This window comes from Podarcis melisellensis (genome assembly GCF_964234715.1).
Source record: "Podarcis melisellensis genome assembly, chromosome: 5".
Taxonomy (NCBI): domain Eukaryota; kingdom Metazoa; phylum Chordata; class Lepidosauria; order Squamata; family Lacertidae; genus Podarcis; species Podarcis melisellensis.
In genome coordinates, this window is record NC_138537.1 from 48,653,260 (window position 1) to 48,679,111 (window position 25,852).

General features: G+C 41.9%; 1 protein-coding gene across 4 annotated transcripts in view; it reads right to left on the minus strand.

Annotated features, from left to right (window-relative positions):
- Positions 1 to 21,536, minus strand: part of LOC309370380 (guanylate cyclase 2G-like) — a 38,547-nt gene extending 17,011 nt beyond the window's left edge. For 2 of the 4 annotated variants that reach the window (XM_081912046.1, XM_081912045.1), the window contains exons 1-13: positions 21,267 to 21,536; positions 17,208 to 17,556; positions 12,502 to 12,611; positions 11,715 to 11,900; positions 10,026 to 10,170; positions 8,843 to 8,978; positions 5,774 to 5,877; positions 5,145 to 5,299; positions 3,791 to 3,940; positions 3,108 to 3,167; positions 1,608 to 1,691; positions 1,124 to 1,228; positions 70 to 141 (exon numbers count right to left, since the gene is read on the minus strand). In XM_081912046.1, coding sequence (XP_081768172.1) covers positions 70 to 141; positions 1,124 to 1,228; positions 1,608 to 1,691; positions 3,108 to 3,167; positions 3,791 to 3,940; positions 5,145 to 5,299; positions 5,774 to 5,877; positions 8,843 to 8,978; positions 10,026 to 10,170; positions 11,715 to 11,900; positions 12,502 to 12,611; positions 17,208 to 17,556; positions 21,267 to 21,524 — 1,914 coding nt within the window. In that variant the 5' untranslated portion in view covers positions 21,525 to 21,536. Of the gene's footprint in view, positions 1 to 69; positions 142 to 1,123; positions 1,229 to 1,607; positions 1,692 to 3,107; positions 3,168 to 3,790; positions 3,941 to 5,144; positions 5,300 to 5,773; positions 5,878 to 8,842; positions 8,979 to 10,025; positions 10,171 to 11,714; positions 11,901 to 12,479; positions 12,612 to 17,207; positions 17,557 to 21,266 lie in introns of those variants that run through there. The other 2 variants (XM_081912047.1, XM_081912048.1) reach the window with 2 other exon arrangements.
- Between the last annotated feature and the right edge of the window lie 4,316 nt (positions 21,537 to 25,852).

Sequence of the window (25,852 nt, forward strand, 5' to 3'; positions counted from 1 at the left end):
TCACTACAATAACAGCATTTTTAATGACTTTCCTAGTAGCCGACAGCAATTCCATTACTCCATACTTACGTTGACTATGTCATAGGCAAAGGAGATTTTGAATATCCAGTCCAGTTCGATATCAGAATGCATCAAAATATCCTAGAAAATGCACATGTAGAAATATTTCTTTTGAGATACAATTGCACTTGCTGCCTGACTCCACTCAAAGTAGGCATGTAAATATATATCAGCTGCCTGGGGCCATGCTTAGCTCATACTGATGGGAAAAAGACAAAACTCTTTGAAATGACTGAAAAGGCAAAACTTTAAGTATTGTGGAAACATTACTGAGGTACACATGACTTTCATGGGGCAAACCACACATTCAACTGGGGTGGTATTCAACTACTGCATCACATTAGAGCAAGTATTGCCACTTCTGCAAGAGGACTCCCCCCTCCTCCCCCCATGTGCCTTCCAGATCTGCTGGACCACATCCCATTATTCCTGAACATTAACCATGTTGGCTACCACTGATCAGGAGCATATCTGGAGGGCACCTCCATTGGCTGTCTTGTGAGATGATAGAGATAGATGATAGATAGATGATAGATAGAGATATAATACTGAAGAGAGCAAAAAATAGCATATATGACTTGGCAACACACTGCATTAGTAATCCTTTCTAGGGCAATTAAGTATGATCTACTTTCATGTAATAACTGTTCTAAACTTTGATGTACAGAACTCCATACTCACGGAGGGATGCGGGTGGCGCTGTGGGTAAAACCTCAGCGCCTAGGACTTGCCGATCGCATGGTCGGCGGTTCGAATCCCCGCGGGGGGGGGGGAGCTCCCATCATTCAGTCGCAGCTCCTGCCCACCTAGCAGTTCAAAAGCACCCTTAAAGTGCAAGTAGATAAATAGGTACCGCTTTATAGCAGGAAGGTAAACGGCGTTTCCGTGTGCTGCGCTGGTGCAGGATCGGCAGAGCAGCTTCGTCATGCTGGCCACGTGACCCAGAAGTGTTCTCGGACAGCGCTGGCCCCCAGCCTCTTAAGTGAGATGGGTGCACAACCCTAGAGTCGGACACGACTGGCCCGTACGAGCAGGGGTACCTTTACCTTTACCTTCTACTCACCTTTAGGCTACCTTTCTTACAGTAATGCATCACAATGCACATGTTTGGAGCTTCAGGACATATCCCATAGAAGGCCACCAGATTCTCATGTCTCAATTCTCTCATCTAAAGCAAAGGAATGTTGGGAAGTGTGGTATCCAGATTTGACACCATACAGCAAAGCAAATACAATCTTTTTCAGACTACTCTGCTCCTTCTTACTGGCATTGCAGAAGAAATAAGCTATGGGACCACACTGAGATATCTGGTCAAAGCAAGACAATGCCCTGTGTTGGAGACCTTGCTAATTAAATCTGTTTTCCAAAGCATATTGACCTATAGCCTCATTTAGAAATTTCAGTCAGTTCATGTTTTTTTCTGCATTACTCGATAAACTTCCATACTTCAGTTGTGAATTTTAGATCACCTGCCTGTTTCAGTTAGCTTACTGTTCAAATGGAAATTTGCAATCCAGAATGTTAAACTATTTAAGAGTGAAACATACCACCCGAACCTCCTGGAGAACTGATGGTTTCCGGATCCAGGCATCTGTTTGATTATCAATGAATTTGAGAGCAACAACAATTCCCTGAAACAGAAATTGTAAGAGGCACAATACATTAACATGGAAACTGTTGGGGAGAAATGAATGTAGTCTGGTAGGCATCTTCAGGGATACATTGAGGATCTTTCTGTGTGACTGCATCAACTATGCCACTCTAGGAATTTACAGAGGACTTAGTTAGCTACACTGGGTACATATTGGTAGAAATAATGGGCAGACAAATAAGAGGAATATATTACATAATAGTAATGATACATAGGCCTGGTTCATATGTAATGTTAAGCACAACTATGGCTTGCATGGTGTGGGCTGCTAGAGAGGAAACTGTGGCCGCTTTGCTCCTCTTCCACTTCTGCTGCTGGTGTGTCACTGTGAATTAAACATGATTTGTCTTAGTCTGCTGCCCAAACCTGTGCTCATGACAAACCATGAGTGGTAAACTGTAGAACAATCATTACAGCTGATGGCTTTTGTCTGAGGCAAGAGAAATCCTGAGCTCAGATTCATAAACGTCTTAATACGTTCCATCTTTTGCAAGCTCAAGAATTATAAAACAATAATAAGTCCGCTAGATGGTAAGATGGATGTGCTGAATCCAATGCAGTTATCTTACAGGTGGAATAACCTCTGCCCATGCAGCAGAACTTTGCATCTATCTCCTGCCTCAGTGTGCATCCCGCCCCCCCCCCCCCCGGGGATAACTGTTCTCCGTTCTAGCACAGCTGTAAAGCACAATTTCAATTTTTTTATATAAAAAAGATAAGTTTTAAAATAAAACAAAATGGTGAGTGGCGCAAGTGGGTGTTTTGTGAATCATAACTTATAGCAACACAAATAATACCCAGTAAGGTCCTATGGTGTTCATACGGTATGTTCATTTTCCAGACAACAGTAGCAAATGCAATAATTGAGAAAATTCCGTTTCCCCACAATTAAATACTGGCCTTAGTGGGTGACTCTGTGCCATTTACAGGAAACAAATGTACATTTCTTGATCAATAAAAGTTAAAATATTAATGTGGAACTGATCAACATTACAACCTACATCTTAATTAGAAATGTGCTGTATATAAATTGAAAAAAGTGTCAACAGTACAAGTACAGCTTGGTGATTGTGGCAAAAGCCTAAGCTGATTTGTAACAGTGGTAAGTCAAGTGTAATATAATGATTATGGTAATACTTTCAAAAATATTACTTGCAGATAATTATACTGCCTACTTTGCTGTACTACACTATGTGATGTTACTGATAGGAAGCAATGGGTCTGGTTTAGCACCTGAACATTCACACCTTTGGAAAACCATCACAATCTATTACTTTACGCCATGCCTACATGATTCTAAGAACTTTATCAAGACAGGTACTGTCCATTGTACAATGCTAGAGCATATTATGAAAGACCTGGAGAAAATTAACACTGTCACACTTTACAATCCTACCTGTGAATCCTGTGACTTATTCTGGCTTTTATTCTGTTGGGCAGTTTGTGCCCTGTTCTCCTGTACATAATAGAAATAACACGAAGTTTTATGTACAGTGGTACCTCGGGTTAAGTACTTAATTCATTCCGGAGGTCCGTTCTTAACCTGAAACTGTGCTTAACCTGAAGCACCACTTTAGCTAATGGGGCCTCCTGCTGCCGCTGCACGATTTCTGTTCTCATCCTGAAGCAAAGTTCTTAACCCGAGGTACTATTTCTGGGTTAGTGGAGTGTGTAACCTGAAGCGTATGTAACCCGAGGTACCACTGTACTAAGCTTGGATCCTAGAACAATAGGCAAGTAGGATCCTAGAATTGATTGGCTTGCAGGAAAAGACCAATCAGGCTCCAGGAGGAAGTTAATCATCCTATTAGGCTGGTAGGATCGTAGAATGCAACAACTGATTGGCCTGCAGGAAAAGACCACTCAGGCTCCAAGAGGGAAGCACAATCAGCCAATTAGATGGGACTCATTGTGTAAATAATGTATATAACAGCCTTAGGTTTGGGGGGCAATTCAATCACTGTTTTACATGCTGCAATAAAGAGCATGAAATCACTACAGGACTCTGAGTATATTTCAAGAAGTGAATGGAACACAATTCCATTTGGCACAATATATTCTGGGTGTTTACATATGCACCTGATAAAGTCCTACAGTGGTGTAAAATACTTCTTTCCCTCGCTTGCTCTTCGGTCCAGAATCATCATTATTAGAAATAAACAAATGGGAGCCCAAGCTCTCTGTTCCTTTGGACACTGGTGTGCTTGCTTGAGACAGACAGAAGTTTCCCTTTGAAAGACAATATAAGGTGCAATGTTACAAGCTGAATGAAAACAACACTGGCATTAGTAGTGAAAGCAAAATTTGGGTTAACTGTGTTTACTAGATTCAGATTTCAAAACACAGATTGAAGCGTTATTGCCATTGTCATGAGAAAAACTTACTGTAAATAAGCAGCTTGGGATTTTTGATATGCTATTTGTTTGTTTACGAGATTTGCTATGAGATTTTTGATTATATGGTTCTTTTTGGAGACCTTTACAAGGGACAAACAACTATTGAATGTGCTACAGTGCTCAACTCAGCAACTTTGTATTTCAGTTTTGATTTAATTATGATTTAAAAATGATTATTTAATTATTTGATTTTAAAATGCCGAAATGCAAAAGTTTATTCCAAATGGCCACGTTAATTTTCGCTCCATTACTGAAATATTCAAAACCTGTCATTGTTATTACCATTATTTGCAATAGTGGTGGCAAGTAGTTAACATGAAGTTGCAACAAAGCAAGTACCTACAGTAAGTATGAAACACAGACATAGTTCTTGTACAAAGAGTACAAGAGGAATTATGTCTCAACTGCACCGCTTCACATCATAGGAGGGGAAAATACTCTTATATACAGGAAACTAGCACGTTAGGGAGAAGGCTGGGCTAGAACCTTCCACCCTGACATCTGCTTTTCTTGTTGCTGATACTAATGAATTATGAAATAACGTATTGTAGTCATACAGGATATATAGACCTTGTTCATCTTGTCAGAAAAAGATCTTTGGTTTTGATCTTATTGTTAACCCCCCAGGAAACCTTTATTACTGAGTGATATTGTAAATGAAATAAAATTATAAAGCTAACAGGGCAAACGAGAGATGTTTCTACTGTCAACCCTCCTTAAGCTGAAGGACGACTATGGCAAGTGAGGGTTTCTAAAAAGTGCAGTAAAATTGCACCAGTATGAGAGATTTTCTGCTTCATGCAGTCATCTACCAACCTGTGAAGGGTGCTGAGAAAGAGGAACAAGGGGGTAGAGTGTCTAATGAAGAGTATGGCTATTGAAAAGACTTGGCTTCAGAACTGTATTATATCATTATGGTTCCACATCCACCAACAAGTGCTACATGAATGCAACTGATCCGCTCAAATAAGCCCCTGGAGAACTGTATCCTTGGGATAAAGAACTTGAGTTTCAGTACACAACAGCTCATCCTTTACCTTATTATCATTTAAAATGATAATATCCTCATAATTAATTCTCCACCATGTATCATTTCGAAGGTTTCCCTTGTGGTTTTTCATATACATTGCCACACCAATGGCCCCCGATACCGATATTATCAGCAGAATTATCATAACAATCAGGGCTGAACCTTTTAACAACAAAAGAACAGTTCATTAAAGAACGTATAAATGAAGCTGAATCTTGGGAACACATCCAAAAACAAAACAAAACAAAAAAGGCCAAATTCAAGGCAGCAAAGCCATCGCACCACTGCGAAAATAATATAAAGGAGCAAGAAATCACACAAGCATGGCTATTAATTATAATACAATCATACCATGGAACATGTGATCACAGCCCCCGCCACAACTGTAACTTAAAAACAAACAAATAAATCAGTTTTCTTTGCAACAAGAACATCCAGGTTTGACTTGGTGGAATGAAAATGGTCAGAACTGCACAGCTGTAGTTGCATAGTTGTGTCAGACAAGAACAGAGCAGTTTTGATACAGCAAAAGGCATACAAGACACATGATCTGCAGTATGTCCTACTTGCATGCTAGTAGTAGTAATGAATTTATAACCCACATTTTACCGGCAGGCATTACATAATCACACTTACTGGTAACTGGAGTTTTGCAGTGTTCATTGTGAAACCCACACAGTGGTTTGTCCTTAGGTATTTCTCCATCTGCCCAACTGATATAGTCAATCTCTCTGGTTGGGCTATGGACAGAGACAATAAGTATGTCAGCATCTTGCATTAATTATAAAGCTGAAGGCTCTTTATTTCCAAAACTCATTAACACACATACTTTGTGATAAATGTACCCATACAACGAAAGAGGAATGTACAAATAGCCATAATTCTCCACATGAAAATGAAGCAGAAATTGGTTTTAAGTCCAGATCTGAAACTAAAAGTGCATTGTTATTTCAGAGTTAGCCATAAACTACAAACCTATGAATGAAAGTATATAAATAGAGGGATTTCAGGTTCAGGTGCAGACACTAGAGCAGTGTCTCCCAAACTTGTGTCTCTAGCTGCTGTTGAACTACAAATCCCATCATCCCTAGCTACCAGGTCCAGTGGTAAGGAATGATGGGAGTTGTGGTCCAAAAACTGCGGGAGACCCAAGTTTGGAAAACCCTTCGTTAGAGTTTCCCTGGCTCTTAGGTCAGGAAAGCTCTTCACATTATCTTGGCTTCCATTTTCCTCCCAGTTTTAAGGGTGAGTTGATTGGCTTGCATTCTGCCATCTTAACTAGAAACTGGGGACAGTAGGTTCTGCGGCTTATAATTACAAAATGTGTGGATCCAGAATTGGCCTCCACAGTCACTTACAGACTCACTGTTAAAACCGTGTTCATGGAAAACAATCTTACTCTGCTAAGAGTGATTGTCAAAGAAGAAGAATTGCAAAATGGTTCAACAAACTGATCTGATATATTTCAGGATGGCCTATGCCGAATTTGGGGTGTAAAGGTTAAGAATGGCTTGTTTTGAAGAAGTCCAGCAAGTGACTTATTGAAGTTGACTGTTGGTGTGTGTTTTTCTTCCATGGACTTCACTCAGCCTTTGCTATCTTTTGAGAAATGGGTTGTTGTGTTAGGTCAAGGTATGCATTTTTACCCATGAGTTGTGTGTAACATATTTGTATTTATTAAAAATGGTATGCTCGGAAAATATTTGTTGATTTGGCAGCATATGGACATGCTCTGGTATCCTACATTGTGGTTAGCTCAGGCTTCAGCACTACCTTGGACCTGGATGGCTGTCAATAACAGAGGGGCACACCTAAGTCCAAGATTTGTCTGTTCACTGGAATAGATACATGGAGCCTATGCAACTGAAGCTATCATGCAACTGCTCTGAGGCCAGTCTCACTGTTCCAGTCCCAAGTGCCAGCATCCTTTCTGTGATCCTCCATTTTCTTAGCTGTGGTTTCTTAGCTGTGGTTTCCCCCAATGCAGGCATATCCAAAGTCTGTTTCAGGGGCCTTACTTGGCCCGCTGTTCGGTTTAATCTGGCCCCTGTGGCAGTTTACTTCCTGGGATAAAATCCCCAAAAAGCTCAACAACTTCAATCCTAAAAAAAGGTCAGCAATTTTGGTCAGCCCTCAGGCATGTTGACTTCATCAAATCTGGCCCCCTTTGAAAAAAGTTTGGGCAAACCGGCCTAATGTCAACCAGGTCATTGTTGATATCACTGATAGATTTATTGTAAAGTATGTTTAATATGATGAAATGTTTTTGTAATATGTTAAAGAGGAAGATTTGATCAGTTGTTCTTTAGAAGCCTGCCAAAAAAATAATGATGGGCGGCATTCAACTTAAAATTTGCCCTAGGACAAGGATTAGTACTGGCACAGTGGGATTTCCTCCACTCTTATCTCACCACATGTGCCATCCCAAAATCAGCCTGGAGGGTTGTCGGGAAACCTAGAATAGATTTAGTGAGGGGTCACAAAGAAGCAGAGTCAGAGAACATTCCATTGCACGTGAAGAAATCCTTGCGCTGACAGAACTGTCTCCTCAATGCTCTGATTTATACAACCCATAATCAGAATACCATTCATCTTTAGTGTGTGATTATCCATTTCAGAAATCTGTGCAAGATTCAAATTAGTTCAAATTAGTTCAAAGGAAGCCATGCAATGCTTATGCGAACAATGACAGAGCGATCATGATAACAGAATGATCAGCGCATCTCCTTTGAATTTAACATTGACAATGGACTTTCTAGTCCTGCCACCATTTTGTTCCCGAGTAGCATCAAAGGCAAGAAGCCTTGTAGTTTTAAATCCACACTTTTCATTTGAGAGATAGTCAATGAAAATAAAATTTCAAGATTTTCATAAAGAAGGAGGCATTGAATTGATTTAAGAAGGAGGAAGATGGCAGCTTTCTACACAGCTAGCATATCCCTCTTTGCATGTAAGTAGGCATCTTGTCCCTCTTAACCTGGTGCTGCCCATTTATGCTGACTGGGGCTATAGGAAATTGTAGACCAAAATATCTGGAGGACACCAGGGTGACTTGCTAACCAGAACAAGAACACAGGATGTTGCAGTCAAAATACACTTCCTGCTTAACAAATAATAGTAAGGTTGCAGTCCTGTAACCACTTGGTCCCATTGAACTCAATGGGACTAATAGATCACATGCAATGTGGTTATCTTTGCAAGGAACCAGGTGAATTAAAAATGATTTTGTAAAGCTGAATTCAGTTTGTTGTTACAATATAGAATTTAAAGTTGCAGGTGGAGGCATCAAAGGAGCACTAGGGAACAGGGCTGCCCCACAAAGTCTAGGCATGAGCAGATGCTGGAGAGTAGACTTCCATGGGATCAGGACATCAGAGTAAGTGGGTGTCTGAATTACATGGAGGTCTATGTGTGAGCAGCTGCTTGCTCTCTTTTTTTCAGACAACCACAATAATGCATGGATACATGGCAGCTGAACATGGGTTCTGGATTCAAATATCGCCATACTGTAGAATTCACTGAAATGGCTTTGGGCGAGTCACTGACTCTTGGTCTCAGCTCTTCCCTTTATAAAATGGGCAAAAAGGAAAAGATACTCCTTCAAAGAATGAATACAAAGAATATTATATAGTACTTTACAAGGTAAATCTCCTGTACAAAAGATTAAATTGCAAAGTGCCCATGAACCACACACACAAATAATACCTGATTGTTTTCCTGACACTGTCAAAGTTAAGAACTGGAATGAAATGAACTGAGTTGCCAAATTCCTGGAGATCATACACAGAGTAATCCATGTTCCTCTCACCTAATTCATCAATGTTGACTGGGCCAGTAATGCCTAAACAAAAAAGATATTAAAAATAAGAGCTTTAGCACATTCCCCACACTTCAGCGCACCTGTCCCATTTTGACTGATGTTATTTTTCTGCCTCTTCCTCAGCATAGGAAGACACAATGTACAACATATTTATGTATCCTGTCCATTTTGCAGTAGTCAAAAGTCCACTGGCTAACTTGCAAAGATTTCCAGGATAGTCAGAACACAAGAGCCCTGTTGCATCAGGCCAGAGGCTCATCAAACCTAGCCTGTTCTCACAGTGGCTAATCAAATGCCTACAAAAGGAACATGACTGAGCCCTTGTCTGCTGTTGTTCTCTGTAGTCCGCTGTAGTGACTGGTATTCAGAGAGTACTGCCTTTGATCCTGGAAGTAGGACATAGGCATCATGATTAATGGCTGTTGGAGAAACTCCATAGCTCAGCTATAAGGTGGCCTTTTAATCAGGGAGGAGTTTCTGTGAATGCCAAAGTTGAACAAATTGTTTATTCTATCCATCAATGCTGTTTTGACTGAACATGCAACCGTGGAGAGACAATACTTTTAAGGGCGGGCAACAGGCAATCACAGAGTTGCACCCAAGCATTCTCTGTTGGCATCACATGAGATCCTAAGAGTCACGTGGGAAAAGTTCCTAAGGCTCACTTGGCAATAGTTAAAGTAGCTTCCTTTGCACATTTACTTAGAAGATCAATGGATCTACTCCAAATATGTGCTGCTTCATGAAGTAAGCCTGGTGGTCCTTCTGACTTGGTACTAGCAGATGCTCTGTATTCTTCACCAACCTGATATCTTGGACTTTAACAACCATTAGCCTCAGCCAGAATGTCCATGGAGGCTGGGACAAATGAGAGTTGTAGTCCAAAACATTTGGATAGTACCAAGTGAATGAAAGCTTCTCTGTTGTCTCAGCCCTGCTCCTTGAGATGCTTTACCTGAAGATACATGGGAGGGGCATCAATGTTCAGAGTATCAGCTCAGCTACAGAGGTGCAGCTTCCCTCCCTCTCTCAAGTGACTGTGTTTGCAGTCTGAATCCACAAACTTACCATACATTGGAGTTTTGTTGTAACCTTTCAAACTGTTGACAAGGGCCCTTCCATCACGGAAGTCCTTTTTCCCTTCTAACATTTCTTTTATGGATAACGCATAAAGCAAAACAGCATCATGTAGGTAGGCAGCATAAGAACTTACCTGGAAAAGAGTCAATATAGAACAGTAAGAGTTTGGGCTTCTGAGGGAAGAAGTTTCTTAAACTATTCTTTCAGTTGTCTGACTGCATATATTTAGCAGTGGACTCATTTATTCCAAACTCAAAATCCAGTTGCAATCGAAATTATTCAACCCCCATTACAAATCAGGTTTATTATCAAAATTTACAGATTTTCCGCTGTTTGCAATGAGAAAATCAAACAAAAACAATTGAAATAGCTCAACGCAAGGGAGGCTTCAAGTGGTTCCCCCAAATACAGTGATACCTCGGTTTGAGAACAGTCTGGTTTAAGAACGATTTGGTTTACAAACTCTGCAAAACCGGAAATAGTGTCTTGGTTTGAGAACTTTACCTCAGTCTAAGAATGGAATCCGAACGGTGGAGGGACACTGGCGGTGGGAGACCTCATTAGGGAAAGCGCGCCTCGGTTTAACAACAGTTTTGGTTTAAGAACGGACTTCCGGAACTGATTAAGTTCATAACCCAAGGTACCACTATACAGTTGAAATTGCAACTTATACAGGGCTGGGCAGTGGCAGCCTCTTCTCCTCGCCCACACTCCAGCAGTCACTGTGAGCTGCCCAAGGGAGGAGGCTGGCTGTGGCGGCCATAGAGAGGCCACAGAGGGGCAATGGGATATCCGCTCGCAGTCACAACTGTCACTGCCGACTCTGCTCAGAACAAGTGGTGGCTCATCCTCCTCCCTGAGCTCAGTGGTGCTGGCACTGGCAGAGAAAATAGGAACATTCTGGGATCAAATCAAAAGCCGGGATAGCTTTCATCATTCCAGGACTGTCCCTGGAAAATCAGGACACTTGGAAGGTATGTGTTATCTGATATGGTAGCAGGCAGGCCCATGGAGAGTGTGGCAGGGGGCAGCTGGGTACACTTGCCCCAGGCCTTGGAGGGCTAAGCTGCCGGGGGGGGGGGGACGACTGCAAGGGATTGGTTACTTTCTTGTGTGAGTTTATAATTTTATTCTACCAAGACTCCTGCCTTGCACCTCAGACAAGCTCTGCACGGGTCTGGTTGCAGGTCAAATGAGACTACACGTTAGTAAATGAGTTGAAAGCCTCAGCTCCTAAAACTAATCAGCATGGCTTTAGAGTGAAGAAAATCTCTCAAGAAATGTTTTGATGTCTGCCTTTAGAAAATTTGAGATATTTAGCCCTTTTTTGTGTGGCATCACAGTGCCCTTTCTAGGTTAGGGGAAATGAGGGCATTCAGCCTGGTTTCCTCTTGGTTTTTTGTTATGCCTCCTTGGAACAAGTACAGTGGTACCTCAGGTTAAGTACTTAATTCGTTCCGGAGGTCCGTTCTTAACCTGAAACTGTTCTTAACCTGAAGTACCACTTTAGCTAATGGGGCCTCCTGCTGCTTCCGATCCGCCAGAGCACGATTTCTGTTCTCATCCTGAAGCAAAGTTTTTAACCTGAAGCACTATTTCTTGGTTAGTGGAGTCTGTAACCTGAAGCTTATGAAACCTGAGGTACTACTGTATCTAAGTTGTGGCTGTGGATATGACCTCTCCGTGTGAAGAAAAGAAACTGTCTGAAAGCTGCTTCTCCTTCAGCTTGCTGTGGACCTCCTTCACAAAATCAGAATAGGTCTTGTATTCTCTGTAAGATCTGAGAGCTATGAGCAGCACAGGCTGATAGGCATCTGGGACACTGCTGTTCCCATTACTCCAAGTCTCTTTCAAAAAATTGTCCTAGAAGACAAAAGAGTGATTGACAGCATTGTTTGTAATAAATAGACAGTTTACCCCATTCCCATAATGCTTAGTAATATGAATACAACAAACACTTTGTGAGGTGAGTGGGGCTGAGAGACTTCAGAGAAGTGTGACTGGCCCAAGGTCACCCAGCAGCTGCATGTGAAGGAGCGGAGACACAAACCCAGTTCACCAGATTACGAGTCTACCACTCTTAACCACTACACCACATTGGTATAGAGCACAATAGATGCTTGATTTTATCTTCACGAAGTGTGCAAGGTAGGTTAGATGAGAGATAGTGTCTAAGGCGATAGATATTCCAAAATTTGAATCCAACTCTTCCCACCCATAGCCCAGAATTCTAAATACTACAGCATGCTAGATTTGGAGATACCCATTGCTTTTCTGACCTACCATCCATACAACTTGTAACTGAGAACTTAAACCTGAGTTTGCTCCCCCCCCTTGCCTCACAATCCATTTTCCTGTTGTGTTGTGTCTTTTTAGATTGCAAGTCTGAGGACAGTAATCTTTACAACCATGCCTTTAGCAAGGTAATGAAGAAATACTCACCACATTGCAGCTATTTACTGACCTCAAACTGCTGCAGCACAAAGAACACGTATGGTCCATTTGTCATACCTAGTTTCTTGGCCTCTAACAAAATAGATCTTGCATCCAAAGAACTGCAGATTAAAACAATAACTGCAAAAGAAATAGTACATATCAGTTCCCAGCGCATCTAAAAAGTCAAGTATACCCACCAACTCAGCCAGTAGCAGCAACTAAATTAGAGCTGCCATATGTCTGGATTTTTCCTTACATTACCAGGATTTCAAAGGCAGAAATGACGTCTGGGGAAATTTCCAAAATGTAGCGCTTTGTCCTGGATCTTAGGCAAGTCAATCGAAAATCAAGATTTTTTTGGCGGTTTTGGAGTTGTTGGGTTGTTTTTTTTTTAAAAAAAGCAAGTTTAGGGTTTGTCCTGGTTTTTACTTTTTGAAATATGGCAACCCTAACTAAATAGTTGGTACAACAGAAAACTCAGTGGTATAAAACTCAAAAGGGAAAGAAAGCCAAAACAATGTCTTGATAAATGCACATTGGATACTGTCATGTGGTGAACAAAGTTGTTGGTATTGATAAATTACTGATTGATTGTGTGTAATTCGGGGTGCATCACTATGAAGCAATACAAAATATCTTGGGTAATTAAAACCAATGCAACTTTAGATCATGCTTTGTGTAACTTTAGATCATTTCCTAATCACCCAAATCATTTAATAAACCCCCAGGCCCTCAGGTACACAAATGACTATCCCATTGAAATCAGCGCACAGAACAAAAGATTGAAGTGTTGCAGTCCAGAGAAGTGTATCATATTTCAGAGAGAGAGAGAAAAGTCACTTATTTGGTCTCTGGAAGTCCCTGTGCATTAAGTGCATGACAAGAGCTCCTGAATGTAACCAGAAGCTGTGCATATGAATACGCCTTAAGCAAAGAAGTATTCCCAACTTCAGTTGTTATTGGTACTTAAAAAAAGAAAAAAGTATGAGAATGCTGCCTCCGTTTATACTAAGTATTGTATAAATAGTTCTTGTTACAAGTGGGCATTAAGTAGAGCTCTTTGCCTTGTGTAGCCATGTGACTTACACACCCAGACTTAGACACCTCCACTCCTTTCTTGCCTGTGAAACAGAATGTTATGGAAAGGTGAGAGTTGTGAACATTCCAAAGGTTTAGCAATATATAATCTAGTAATATATAATTGTGAAATGTTCTCCTCAGGGAAACTTGTCTGGTGGCTTCATTACGTATCTTGAGGCATGAGGCAAAAACATTTCTCTATAATCAGGCCTCTGGCTGATTAAACCAGTGTTTCCCAACCGGTGTTCCGCGGCACACTAGTGTGCCGCGAGACGTTGCCTGGTGTGCCGTGGGAGGGAGGCGGGCGAGGCGGGCGGCGAGAGGCGGGGCGGCGGTGGCGAGCACACGCGGGGCAGCGTGCGAGCTCCCTCCCACATCCCATCGCCGCTCGCTTCGGCCGGCCTACTGGGCTGTCGCAGGCAGAAGGCCTGCGCATGCGTGAGGTTTTCGCGCCTTCGGGATTCCCTTCACGTCTTCCTCTTCCCGGGTCCTTGAGAGTGCGGGAAGCGGCAGCGCGAGACCGGCGTTGAGACAAAAACGCAAAGTTCCATTCAGGGCTCCCCTTTTGCCACGTCGTCTCACAGTTTGGAAGATAGCAGCTCTCCAAATTAATAGTCCTCTTTGAATAGGCGGGGCCTGAGCGTTCCACCAATTTAGGCCTCCTGCCGGGATGTGATATGGCTCCACCTTCCTCAAGGTGGTTCTGCTTTTAAACATTTTCCACCCTGTCACCATGAGGACTAGCGACTTCTTTTCGTAAAATATAAAATCGCTGCTCCTTGCTCTCGTGAGACTGTGTGTTTTAATTCGAAAAGGGTGTTCCGTGTACATTTGTGCGAGCTGTGCTGTAAAAAAAAGGGGTCTGTATCCGTTTGTCAGTGGCAATTGGATGGCCGGATACTGCAGTGATGGAAAAGTTTTTGAAAAGAAAAGAACTGGACTCTGAACAAAATTTGGAGCCAGATGAGAGCCCAAGTATGAGTGGGCATGAAAAGAAAGCAAAGATGGTTAGCTCAAGCAAATTCTCTGGCACAAGGCAATATAGCGAAAGCTATATTTCATTTGGATTTACTTTCACCGGAGATGCAAACCAACCAACTCCACTGTGCGTGGTGTGTGGTGAAAAGCTAGCTAACAGTGCTATGGTCCCAAGCAAACTTAAACGCCATCTCCAAACGAAACACCCTTCGCTTCAAAACAAAAATGCGGACTATTTTGTTCGCCTGCGTGAAAACACGGTGAGTTGAGCTTTTCAAGCATGATTGCTATAAAAACTAAATACAGAGAGAGACTGAGAGCTGTTGACGAAGAGCTACGTGTGTGTCTTTCTTCGATTCCAGCCAGAATATCAGCTTTGTGTTCAGCCAAACAGGCCCAGGTTGCGCACTGAATAAAGTATTTTATAATTTTTCATATTTCTGTTTACTTACTATTTCATAATAAAGTAATTATAAAATACTATCTTTGTGTTTATTTGATTCCTATTAAAGAGAGTTACTTTATATATACAGTAGTCAATATAGGCACAGAGTTAATTTTTTAAACATTTTCTAATGGTGGTGTGCCTCGAGATTTTTTTCATGAAACAAGTGTGCCTTTGCCCAAAAAAGGTTGAGAAACACTGGATTAAACGACCTGTGGCCTTTTAAATGTGTTTGGGTATGGTTTGTTTTTCATTATGTATTTTGTGTTCTCATTTTTGATCTTCAGATGAAGGGTGGTATACCAATTTTAATAAATAAATAACCTCGGGGAAATCTTTCATCATGCCCTTAGTTCTGCTCATTTAAAGAGTTTTTTAATTGAAATAATTTTACACAGAGAATCCCATAAGAATTTTCACATAGGATAAAAAATTCCTGCTGGTTCAGACCATAAAAAACCCACCACAATCTGGTTAGTAATATCTACCTTTTCCCTATATGTGATAGAATATCTTGCCTTTCTGCTCTGCCTACCAGGCATGCGTCCTGGGCTTCCATGTATGCATGCAACATTTCCTCACAGCATATCTGGGCAATATGTATAATATGAGTCAATAGGCATAAACCCAAATAATGAGGCCAAATTGCCTCTCAATTCGGATCTTCCATCAGCTCAAATCCTGCAAGTGGTGGCATGACTTTTTTAAAAAATTTTTTTATTAGTTTTATAGGAAATAGATATACAGAAGAAAGAATAAAGAATAAAGAATAAAGGTAAAACAAATAAGATAAACAAATTCCAGAATCTTTTTTCCATCACTTTTAAGAAGCTTCCCCACATCATCCAAATCCTGCGTTCTCTGTAATGTCAATCATCAGCAATTTGTTAAATTAACAAGTGGTGGCATGACTTAAACCTATGTGGCATAAGAACATAAGAGCCTGCGGGATCAGGCCACTGAGCCATCTAGTCTGACACCCTGTTCTCACAGTGGCCAGCCAATTGGAAAACCCGTAGGAGGGACCTGAACACAAGAGCACTCTTCCTTCCTGTGTTTACTAGCAACTGAACAAGGAGGCACAGCAAACCCATCATGGTGAGTAGCCTATAGTAGACTTATCTTCTATTAATTTGTTCAGTTCCTTCTCTAAAGCCATCCAAATTGGTGGCCATCACTGCATCCTGTGGAATTTTATAAACTTCTACCATTCCACCTCTTCCTTGCTTTTTGTCTATGGTAAGAATTCCCAAACACTGCAACCATATTTAAACAGGACTACATCTTCAGGCTTAATGCAATGTGAGCATCTTCAAGCGAATGTAGGGTTGCCATACATCCAGAATTCCCTGGACATATCCGGACATATCCAGTGACTGGGTGGAAATTGGTGAAATGTCTGGGAAAAGCTGGATGTATGGCACCCCATGTCGACAGTATTGTTTTTGCCAATTTTCCTCAGAAGTAGCTCAAAAACGCAATTCTTTTTGTTCCAGATTTTCACTTTTCGAAGTATGGCAACCCTAGGAATGCAATGTCAATTCCCAGAAGAAGTTGAACCTTATTGAACACAAGAGCCAGGAGCACCAGAGAGATAAGGGACGGGTAATCACACAGGTTTAATACAGTTTTCTCTACACTGATGCCCACAGTACCAGTGGACAGCACATATGGCAGCAAGGTATCGTTGGTTGGACAGCACCCTGGAGAGCATATCTACTGGGAAGGCACCACTAGTTGGATCTGCTCAAAGGTACACAAAGGCAGCATATAGGGAGAAGAAAGAACTGCAATGAGCTTCAATTTCTGATACGTTGAGTGGCAGTGTGTCATGTTTTGCAGAGAACACTCTTCTATTTGAAGACGGTCTTTAAGTAAGAGGTGGGTAACCAGTGGATCATGGGCCAGATACAGTTCACTAAGCCATGGGAAATGGATTGGGAAGTAAAATCCCTTTTGTAAAGCCAGTCCATGTTTTATGTGTGTTTCAGTTCACTAGTCTGGCACTTTAAGTACCAGGCCCTGAGGCAGCTGAGGACATAGATTTCTGGGCTTTTCTCATGTCCAATGTTGGTTTGAGTTTGTTCCAAATAAAGTGTTTTGGTCACCATCCTTCATGTACAGAGTTCATCTTACAATGGTGCTGAGAGACTTATGAACTCACATGGAGAATTATCTCTTTACCTCCAGAGCTCATAAACCTGTCATGAAAAACGAAACAAAAAACTTACTTCTGGCAACTGATGCTATATAGTTGAGCTTGTCTTGATGGAGGCTTTGATCTTTTGTGTTGTATCTCACCTTAGCAGTGATGGTGATGTTGCTTTTGAGTTGATTTTCTACAGAAGCCCACAACTCCTCTGTTTCAGCCCAAGTGAAAACATCACTTGAGCTTCCGAAGAGACCAACATACCTCCATCCAAAATACTGGAGAGTTTTGTAAAGGACTTCCCCGATCATTTGCAGAGGGGTGACAAGATTGATATAGGTGTCATAAACAAAGGAATCTTCCAGCTTGGCTGTATGGCCAACAAACCCAAACATGGGGATGTTCCACTGAGAAGCTAGCAAACCAGTTACCTAGGTGGAGAATAATAAAAAGAACTGCATTTAATAGTAACATTCAAGAGGCAATAAGTAAAGTTGGTTGACTGTCACTCATAGCATTTTGTTCAAATAAAGATCTTTTAGGTGCTGTATAGGTTTCAGATTGCATCAGGGCCTTTGGGGGATGTGAAACTGAAACACATAATGTCTGATTTCCCATTTCTGGAAATAAAAAAACCAGCTGTTAATCATTTTTCTCTATTTCACTGCCTGCAATAATGGTGCCCATAAGTAATGACAATAGGGTTTCAGTGTATAGGATTTCAATGCAATAGGATTTCAGTGTATTTATTTACTGAACAGAACTTATATACCACTTGATTGTAAAAACAAAACAAAACAGCAACCTCTGGTTTACAAGAAATATTAAAATTATCAATAAAAAGGTAATTTAAAACATTTAAATACAAAGTCAGTGGCAAACGAAAAAGAGATTCAAACATGTCCACATCCACATGTCTGGATAAACTTGTCTGAACAAAGGAGCTTTAAGTAGATACAGAAAAGAAGAGAATAACACAACATAACATAATTAGGTGTGAAGTTGATATATATTAATGCATAAATAAACACGAGCTAAACTCAGCATATGGGACGCAGGTGGCGCTGTGGGTTAAAGCCTCAGCGCCTAGGACTTGCCGATCGAAAGGTCGGCGGTTCGAATCCCTGCGGCGGGGTGCGCTCCTGCTGCTCGGTCCCAGCGCCTGCCAACCTAGCAGTTCGAAAGCACCTCCGGGTGCAAGTAGATAAATAGGGACCGCTTACCAGCGGGAAGGTAAACGGCGTTTCCGTGTGCGGCTCTGGCTCGCCAGAGCAGCAATGTCACGCCGGCCACGTGACCCGGAAGTGTCTCCAGACAGCGCTGGCCCCTGGCCTCTTAAGTGAGATGGGCGCACAACCCCAGAGTCTGTCAAGACTGGCCCGTACGGGCAGGGGTACCTTTACCTTTACCTTAAACTCAGCATTGGGTTTGCTTGGGTGGTGAGATACTAACACCAATATTTCTCCCAAATCAATTGTGAGACCAGTTATCAAGACCACTGTGAACCATTTACTAGAATATATGCATGGATATTTAAATCACGATTGAGTTGTGCTGTCTTTATTCATGCATATCCATCATGCCCCAAAGCACTCTATGTTTTGTTTGCTTCCAAGCCCATCTGAAATGAATGCAGGCTGTGCCTTTTGTCATAGGCAGGCTCTAATTTAAAGATCTCCATGAGCTCTAATAATATGTACAAATGGTTGCACATTTAACACAGACCCTCCAAGTGTCTCTGTTTTTCAGGGACAGTCCCAGATTTACAGAAGCAGTCCCAGTTTCTGATTTGATATGTCCTGCTTTTCCTTAAAGGTAAAGAAAGGTAAAGGTCCCCCTGCCCGTACGGGCCAGTCTTGACAGACTCTGGGGTTGTGCGCCCATCTCACTTAAGAGGCCAGGGGCCAGCGCTGTCCAGAGACACTTCCGGGTCACGTGGCCAGCGTGACATCGCTGCTCTGGCGAGCCAGAGCCGCACACAGAAACGCCGTTTACCTTCCCGCTGGTAAGCAGTCCCTATTTATCTACTTGTACCCGGAGGTGCTTTCGAACTGCTAGGTTGGCAGGCGCTGGGACCGAGCAGCGGGAGCGCACCCCGCCGCAGGGATTCGAACCGCCGACCTTTCGATCGGCAAGTCCTAGGCGCTGAGGCTTTAACCCACAGCGCCACCTGCGTCCCCACCTGCTTTTCCTTAGGACATCCCTATTTTCATCAGAGAAATATTGGAGCGTATGGAGTTATCTGACCCACCCACCCCCCAAGCCATCTGGAGGCAGCCCTGTATAGGGAAGGTTTTTTTAAAATGCTTAATGTTTTATTATGCTTTTATATATGTTGGAAGCCTCCCGGAGTGGCTGAGGCAATCCAGGCCAATGGGTGGGATATAAATAGTAAAATTATTATTATTGATTAGGACACCCCTATTTTCATTGGAGGAATGTTGGTGGGTATGAGCTGGAGCATAGTAAAACAGACTAAGGTTGCATAGAAAAGCTTTGCTGTCCCAGCTGCAGCATCTCCCCTCCCCAGCCTAATACTAGGGCTCTTTTTTTCTCTTGGAACTCCCCATCTACTCTCATCAGCTCCAGTCAGCATGGCTAGGAGTTGGGGATGTTGAAAGCTGTGATCTGGTTATGTATGGAGAACCACAGTTTCTCCACCTCTGCTGTAGAGAATTCAAGCAAGCCCATTCCTCCTCCTCCTCCAGGATTCCAGTTTCTTTTCCAGCTGTTAGCTTGTTTGTGCACCACCTGGTGGAAAGATGGGATACAGGCCCGAGAGCTCAGGGCCAAAAACGGAGCATCCCTATTTCAGTGCCAGAAATGTCGGAGGATATGCTCATGGTGAAGTCCAGACTGGGATTTTCCTTAGCTGGGGACAAAAATAGATCAAAAGCCCACAACCACTTTGTGTGGCAGCACCCACACTTTGCAAGTACCCTCCTATAATCATCACTTTTGCTGCACTCATTTTGGAAGCCACATAAAACTTTTATGTTCAGGCAAGCCTATCCAGACAAATAGAAATTACATGTTTTTAGTTAATTGTTCATTCTAATTCATTGTGAATATTTTTAAATGCCGATTTTAATTGTCTTTTATTGAGAAGCTTAATGTTTTGGGGTTTTTGTTGAGGTTTTATGATTGCTTAAGTGGCACATAATGTTTGTTAATTTCCTTTTTAAGTTGCCAAGGTTAGGTTCCCATCAAAATCAAGATTGCAGAAACCACTGCTTGCATAACAACCAGGTGCCATGACAGATTTAATCCATCCGTGTGTAGAGCCAACGATATTTCAAAGAGACAGGCAAGCAATTATTATAGCGATATTATCAGTCACCTTGCTTTTTAAAAACAACAACAAATGTTTTGTGTTTTTTTTGCAGACACACAGAGTGCAGAGCCCCATTTTAATTGTTTACAGGCATTAAGTATGTAGAACTAATGGAATGACTAGAAATTAAGCTAGGTCTGAGATATAATCAAACTGTGTCCTAAAATACAGTAGAGGCACACAGCCTCCCACCCACAATATCTTGGCTGTGGTCTCAGCAGTTTCACAACTGCATAGGAGAGCACCTCTTTTAGATAAAATAGATTAGTGAACTCCAATCTTTAAATACAACCTACAGGCTATTCTAGAAGGGTGAGAGAAGTTTGTAAACAGGACTATGCACAAGTAGAATAAATATCTGCTCACACAACAGGAAATCACTTTCTTTTCTTCCCTGCCCCCACACCTCACAGCTCTGTATACATCCTCAAAATCTGCCCTGAAAGGTTGGGAGACACTCCAGTGAAGATTTTAGGGGTGCAGCGAGATCTGCAGGGGAGAAGAGAGGAGCGTAAAGCCTGATTGGATGCATTTAAAGTACATTTAACACACATATAACACACATGGCTTTCCCCCAAGGAACCCTGGAGCTATAGCTTACTCATCACAGAGCTACAATTCCAAGAACTGTTAACAAATTACAGTTCCCAGGATGCTCTGGGGGAAGCCTTGCACTTTAAATGAGCATTGAATGTGCTTTAAATGCATGGTGTGGGTGTGGATGTGTCCTGGTTGGCTGCACACGATAACAAATATCATCTATTACAATTAACAAATGAGAAAAAGCAGGATGAATTCATACTCAACCTCTGCTGCCTCTGAGCAAACTGGTCCAAACAAGGCAGAAATGTGTTCTTTTTGAAACTGGTTGATGAAAGCATGCAGAGACTTCTTTGCTTCACACCCAGAGTCGGCATAAATAAACTCCAAGCTGTAATTGCCTAGGTAAGATGGATCTGCATTGACCTTATCGATGGCAATCTCGACAGCAGAGCTTAACCTTTGGCCACTCAGGGGATGTGAGATATTCCAAGGAGCCTGAAAGGCTATTACAAGCTTGGGCATTCCAAGACCACTTGCAGTGTTAGTGGAATAGACTGCAGTAGCAAATGAGATCACTGAACCATAGTAAATGTGGAAGAAATTCTGTGGGCGTTTGCTCATGTGCCACTGCATCACTGAACCAAATACTAAGCTGCTCTCCAATTTGCAAACCTTATGTCATCCTTTTTTCTGTGTTACTTATACCACCGCTTGAAATGATTATATCAACACCTCTGCCTGTAGCATGACATGTCATCAACAGTTCTAATTAACAGAATCCTTGATCACCAAAACAGCTTCCTCGCAGCACTACCTCCAATCTTGATGTGTCAAAAGGTCAGTTTAAAACTTTGGAAGAGGTATTTTTGTCGTTGCTGCTGACTTTGCTAAACTCTGCTTAAATTAACTGAGCCAACAGGAAACAGCCAAGGGAAATGTTGGTGTGTGTACTCCTTTCTGTAAAATGAGTGTTTACGGAACACCTTGTTTACAAAATTTCAGGATCTGGCGAAGTGTCAGGTATTATTTGTACTCTGTTGTTACGGCAAGTACAATCTAGAAGGATGCAATTATGTGCTTGCAAATAATAATGTCCCTTGTGGCTTAAAGAAGAGTTGAGTGCAAACTTCTATGAGGTGCCCGTCATGAGTGATCCAGATAATGGAAAACAGTACCCTACAGCTTACTGGATGTTCATAGAATCATAAAATCATAGAGTTGCAAGGGATCCTAAGGATCATCTAGTCCAACCCCCTGCAATGCAGGAATATGCAGTTGTCCCTTATGGGGACTGAACCTGCAACCTTGGTGTTAACAGAACAATTGGGGTTTAAATAAGTGCCAAAGCTCTGCCAATCCATTTATTGCACTCTTCACATGGTTGAACCTGATCCCATGGTCATGGTTGACCAAGAGTGGTTTTCACACTGTGACAAAGTGATTTGGTAGAAAGTTTTCAAAACTGAGATGTCAAAGCAGTGCCCTCCATTTCAAAAATATATTGATGTGGAATCTTCTCACAAATGACCCTTCTGCACTGCAGCTTAGTCTGAACTCAGTGCAGCTCGTGAATGTGTTGTAGCATCCATAGAATATTGTTCTCATTGCTACGGTCCCTGAATGGTGATCTTGGTGGTAGTTCTATGGAGGCTTTGAGAACCCACTTAAAAAAAAAACTGCTGCTGCTGCTATTTTGCAATTGGTGGCCTTCTCAAGTGTGTAAATTTTATATATGTAAGCTCATTTTGAAATACGTGTGATTAGTAACATTTAATTATCCACAGAAAGGTTCGGTATTTGGTGGGCACTTGTGGCAAAGTTTCTAAGCAGCTGTGCTGGAGGGGGGAGGAGGAATGCTACATTTTTATTGCCTTTTACTGGTGATAACAATATGCTGACTTAGAAGCCTTCCGAATGATCTTTAAACTTTTTGTGTCTGACTGTTACATGTCCGATATTTCTTCCCTTTGATCCAGTTTTTTTTTTTAAATCAATGAATAGTCCTAAAGTCCAAGTCCACTAAAGCAGATGCTTGGATTCCACTTTAATGTCCCTACTGAGTCTCTGATATTTAAAATCTCTTAGGGAACACTTGTCACTTCCTGTTGCTGGCACTACCTTACACATGTTTTCCAAGCATAGGTAGGGACATGTTTTTAGACTGAGGGCCACATGCCCTGACTGCCACCAAAGGGCTACCTGAGGACCACTTTGTCCTGAGGGGACAAGAAAGATAAGCCAGAGCAACTCATGAGCTTCTCAGCACATAGCTCCTGGTGAGGTGGCCTTTCTTCTCCAAACTGCCACCACAGGGCTACTCAAGAGCCACCCTGTTCTGAGGGCTGGAGTGTTAAGAACGTAAAAATGCAGGGAAAGCCCTGATTGATCTGACCAGAAACCCACCCAGTGGCCAACCAGTTGCCTCTGGGGGCAATAGTGATTGGTAGTGCAGACAGGGACGCATTGCTGACCTGACTTCCCAGTGCTGCATGTTGCAGATGGTTTCTGAAAGGGGTGGGAGGAGCTGAGCTTGGTGTGGTGCAAGTATGGCGTCAGATTGTCTCTGCCACTGCACCAGCAGCAAGCTCTGCCCTGCCCCTTCCTCCTGGGTAAGCAGCAGTAGTATGAAACACTGGGAAATTACAGTCTGAGAAGCCAACAAGCAGGGCATGAACATACTAGCACAGGCTTCCGCAACCTCGGCCCTCCAGATTTTTTTGGCCTACAACTCCCTAGCTAGCAGGATCAGTGCTCAGGGATGATGGGAATTGTGGTCTCAAAACATCTGGAGGGCCGAGGTTGAGGAAGTCCACACTAACACTTTCCTGATTATTTTTCCTAGCAACAGATATTTTTTTGCTTCCAGACTGAGGGAGGGTGTGTATTAATATTGCAAACAGGTTGTTGAGATATCACAATTTGGACATTGGCAACAGGTATTTTATTTTTAATTATGGGATTTTTCTTCAAAAGTGTAAATCTGGACTAAATAGCAAAAATGTGTGGGTGCTGGAAAAATCTTGTATGCAGCCACAGTAAATGTTCCGGAAGCAGCTTCTGATACGGATCATGAATAATAGCCAATGCTAAACTTGAATTTGGTGATCTAGATCTACCTTTCGAAAAAGGTTCTGGGTCTTTGCTGTTGCTCGTAGCTTATCTATGGAGCTTTATTGTATATATATATATGTATATTAGTGGAAGCTTATTAATTTAATTCTTTTATGTAAACTGCTTTGCAAAATTCTGATGGAAGGCATTATATAAATAGCTTAGATCAAACTAATAGGAGCATAATGATTATAAGGTAACAGCTAGGAAATCCCAGCTAAAATCTTGCCCCGGCAGTTGATTAATGAAGGAACCTTTATCCCACCCCTCAACCATAACACACATAGACACTCCAACTGAAATAATATTGACCTACTTTCAAGGGAATATTTAAAGATTGCTGAGATAACTTATGTGGGGCACATTGTGTGTACGCATACACACAAATGTTCAGTAGTAACATATCTGGTGAATTCTGTAATATACTGTATCAGCAATGAACTGTCTCACAAGGCTCAGTGACTCCTTCCCCTGGTATTGTACTGCTATCAATGAATGAAACAGAACCAGGCGGAAAGGGGCCATCCTTGTGTGACTCACTTAAGTTCTGCCATTGTGTTGGTAGAATTCTGTATGCTCAGCATCTGTTTGCTGCCCTTTATGGTGGGACTGAACAGATAACAGGGTGACTGAACAGACTTGCTCAACCTGTCTACATGTTAATGAGAAACTAATACTAATAAGAGGGCTGTCAGTAAATATGCTTAGGATTGCTCTATGCTGCAGGAAAAGACCATTTTCATACGTACGTCATACAATTGTAGAGTTGGAAGGGACGACGAAAGTCATCTAAGTCCAACCCCCCTGCAATTCAGGAATCTTTTGGCCTACATGGGGCTAGAACTCTCAACCCTGAGATTAAGAATCTCATGCTCTACTGATTGAACTATCCCAGTTACATAATTAAAATATGGTGGGCATCTATAAGGAGCTGGACATTTTTGGTTGTTGTAGCAACATTGGCGAATCCCTGCCACCCGCAAAAGGCCCACCTAAACCCAACACTGAATGATTATTATTTTAGACAATTTGGTTTGTCAAAGAGGTTTTTTTGTGTATGAGATGATTTCAGTTATAGAATTATCCTCTTGCTGTTACATTGAGGTCCCTTTTAACCTGTTCGTTGTTCTATGGCCTTAAATCAGGATTGGGCAGTCTTCTGCCTTGCAGAATAGACTTTTTTGTTCACCAGACCCTTATGGTCCACCAGCCAGAACTAGTCACAGAATGGTGCCTTGAGAGTGAAACCAGCTGCAAGTACCTACTGCCTAGGATTGCCATATTTCAAAAAGTTCATCTTCATGTGCAATTACATCTTTCACTCACATCACCATGGCACTCATCCTTCCCCAGAATATTGGAGGTACGATCAATATACATTGATCGGAGCATATTGCAACAGCGTACAACCATTGCTACATATTTTGGGTGAGGCTCTCCTCACACAACTTTCCCTGCTTTCTGATGAGAAAGATTCAAAATTCACCAGTAAAAGCATGCTGGGTTACGTACTTCTGCTTTAGGTATTCTGATAAGCAGCTGGCGAAAGCTAATGCTGGTTTTTCAACTTTAGACACCCTACAAATTTGTAGAGCTATTGTGTAAACATTAACTGCTTAGCCTTTTGCTAAACAGGCATTTTTCACCAGCTCAAATTATTCCATCTGTTTGATCACGTCAAGCCCCACCCTTGAACCTGCTACAAGGTATGTTCAAAGATTGCAGAGTGCAATGCTGTT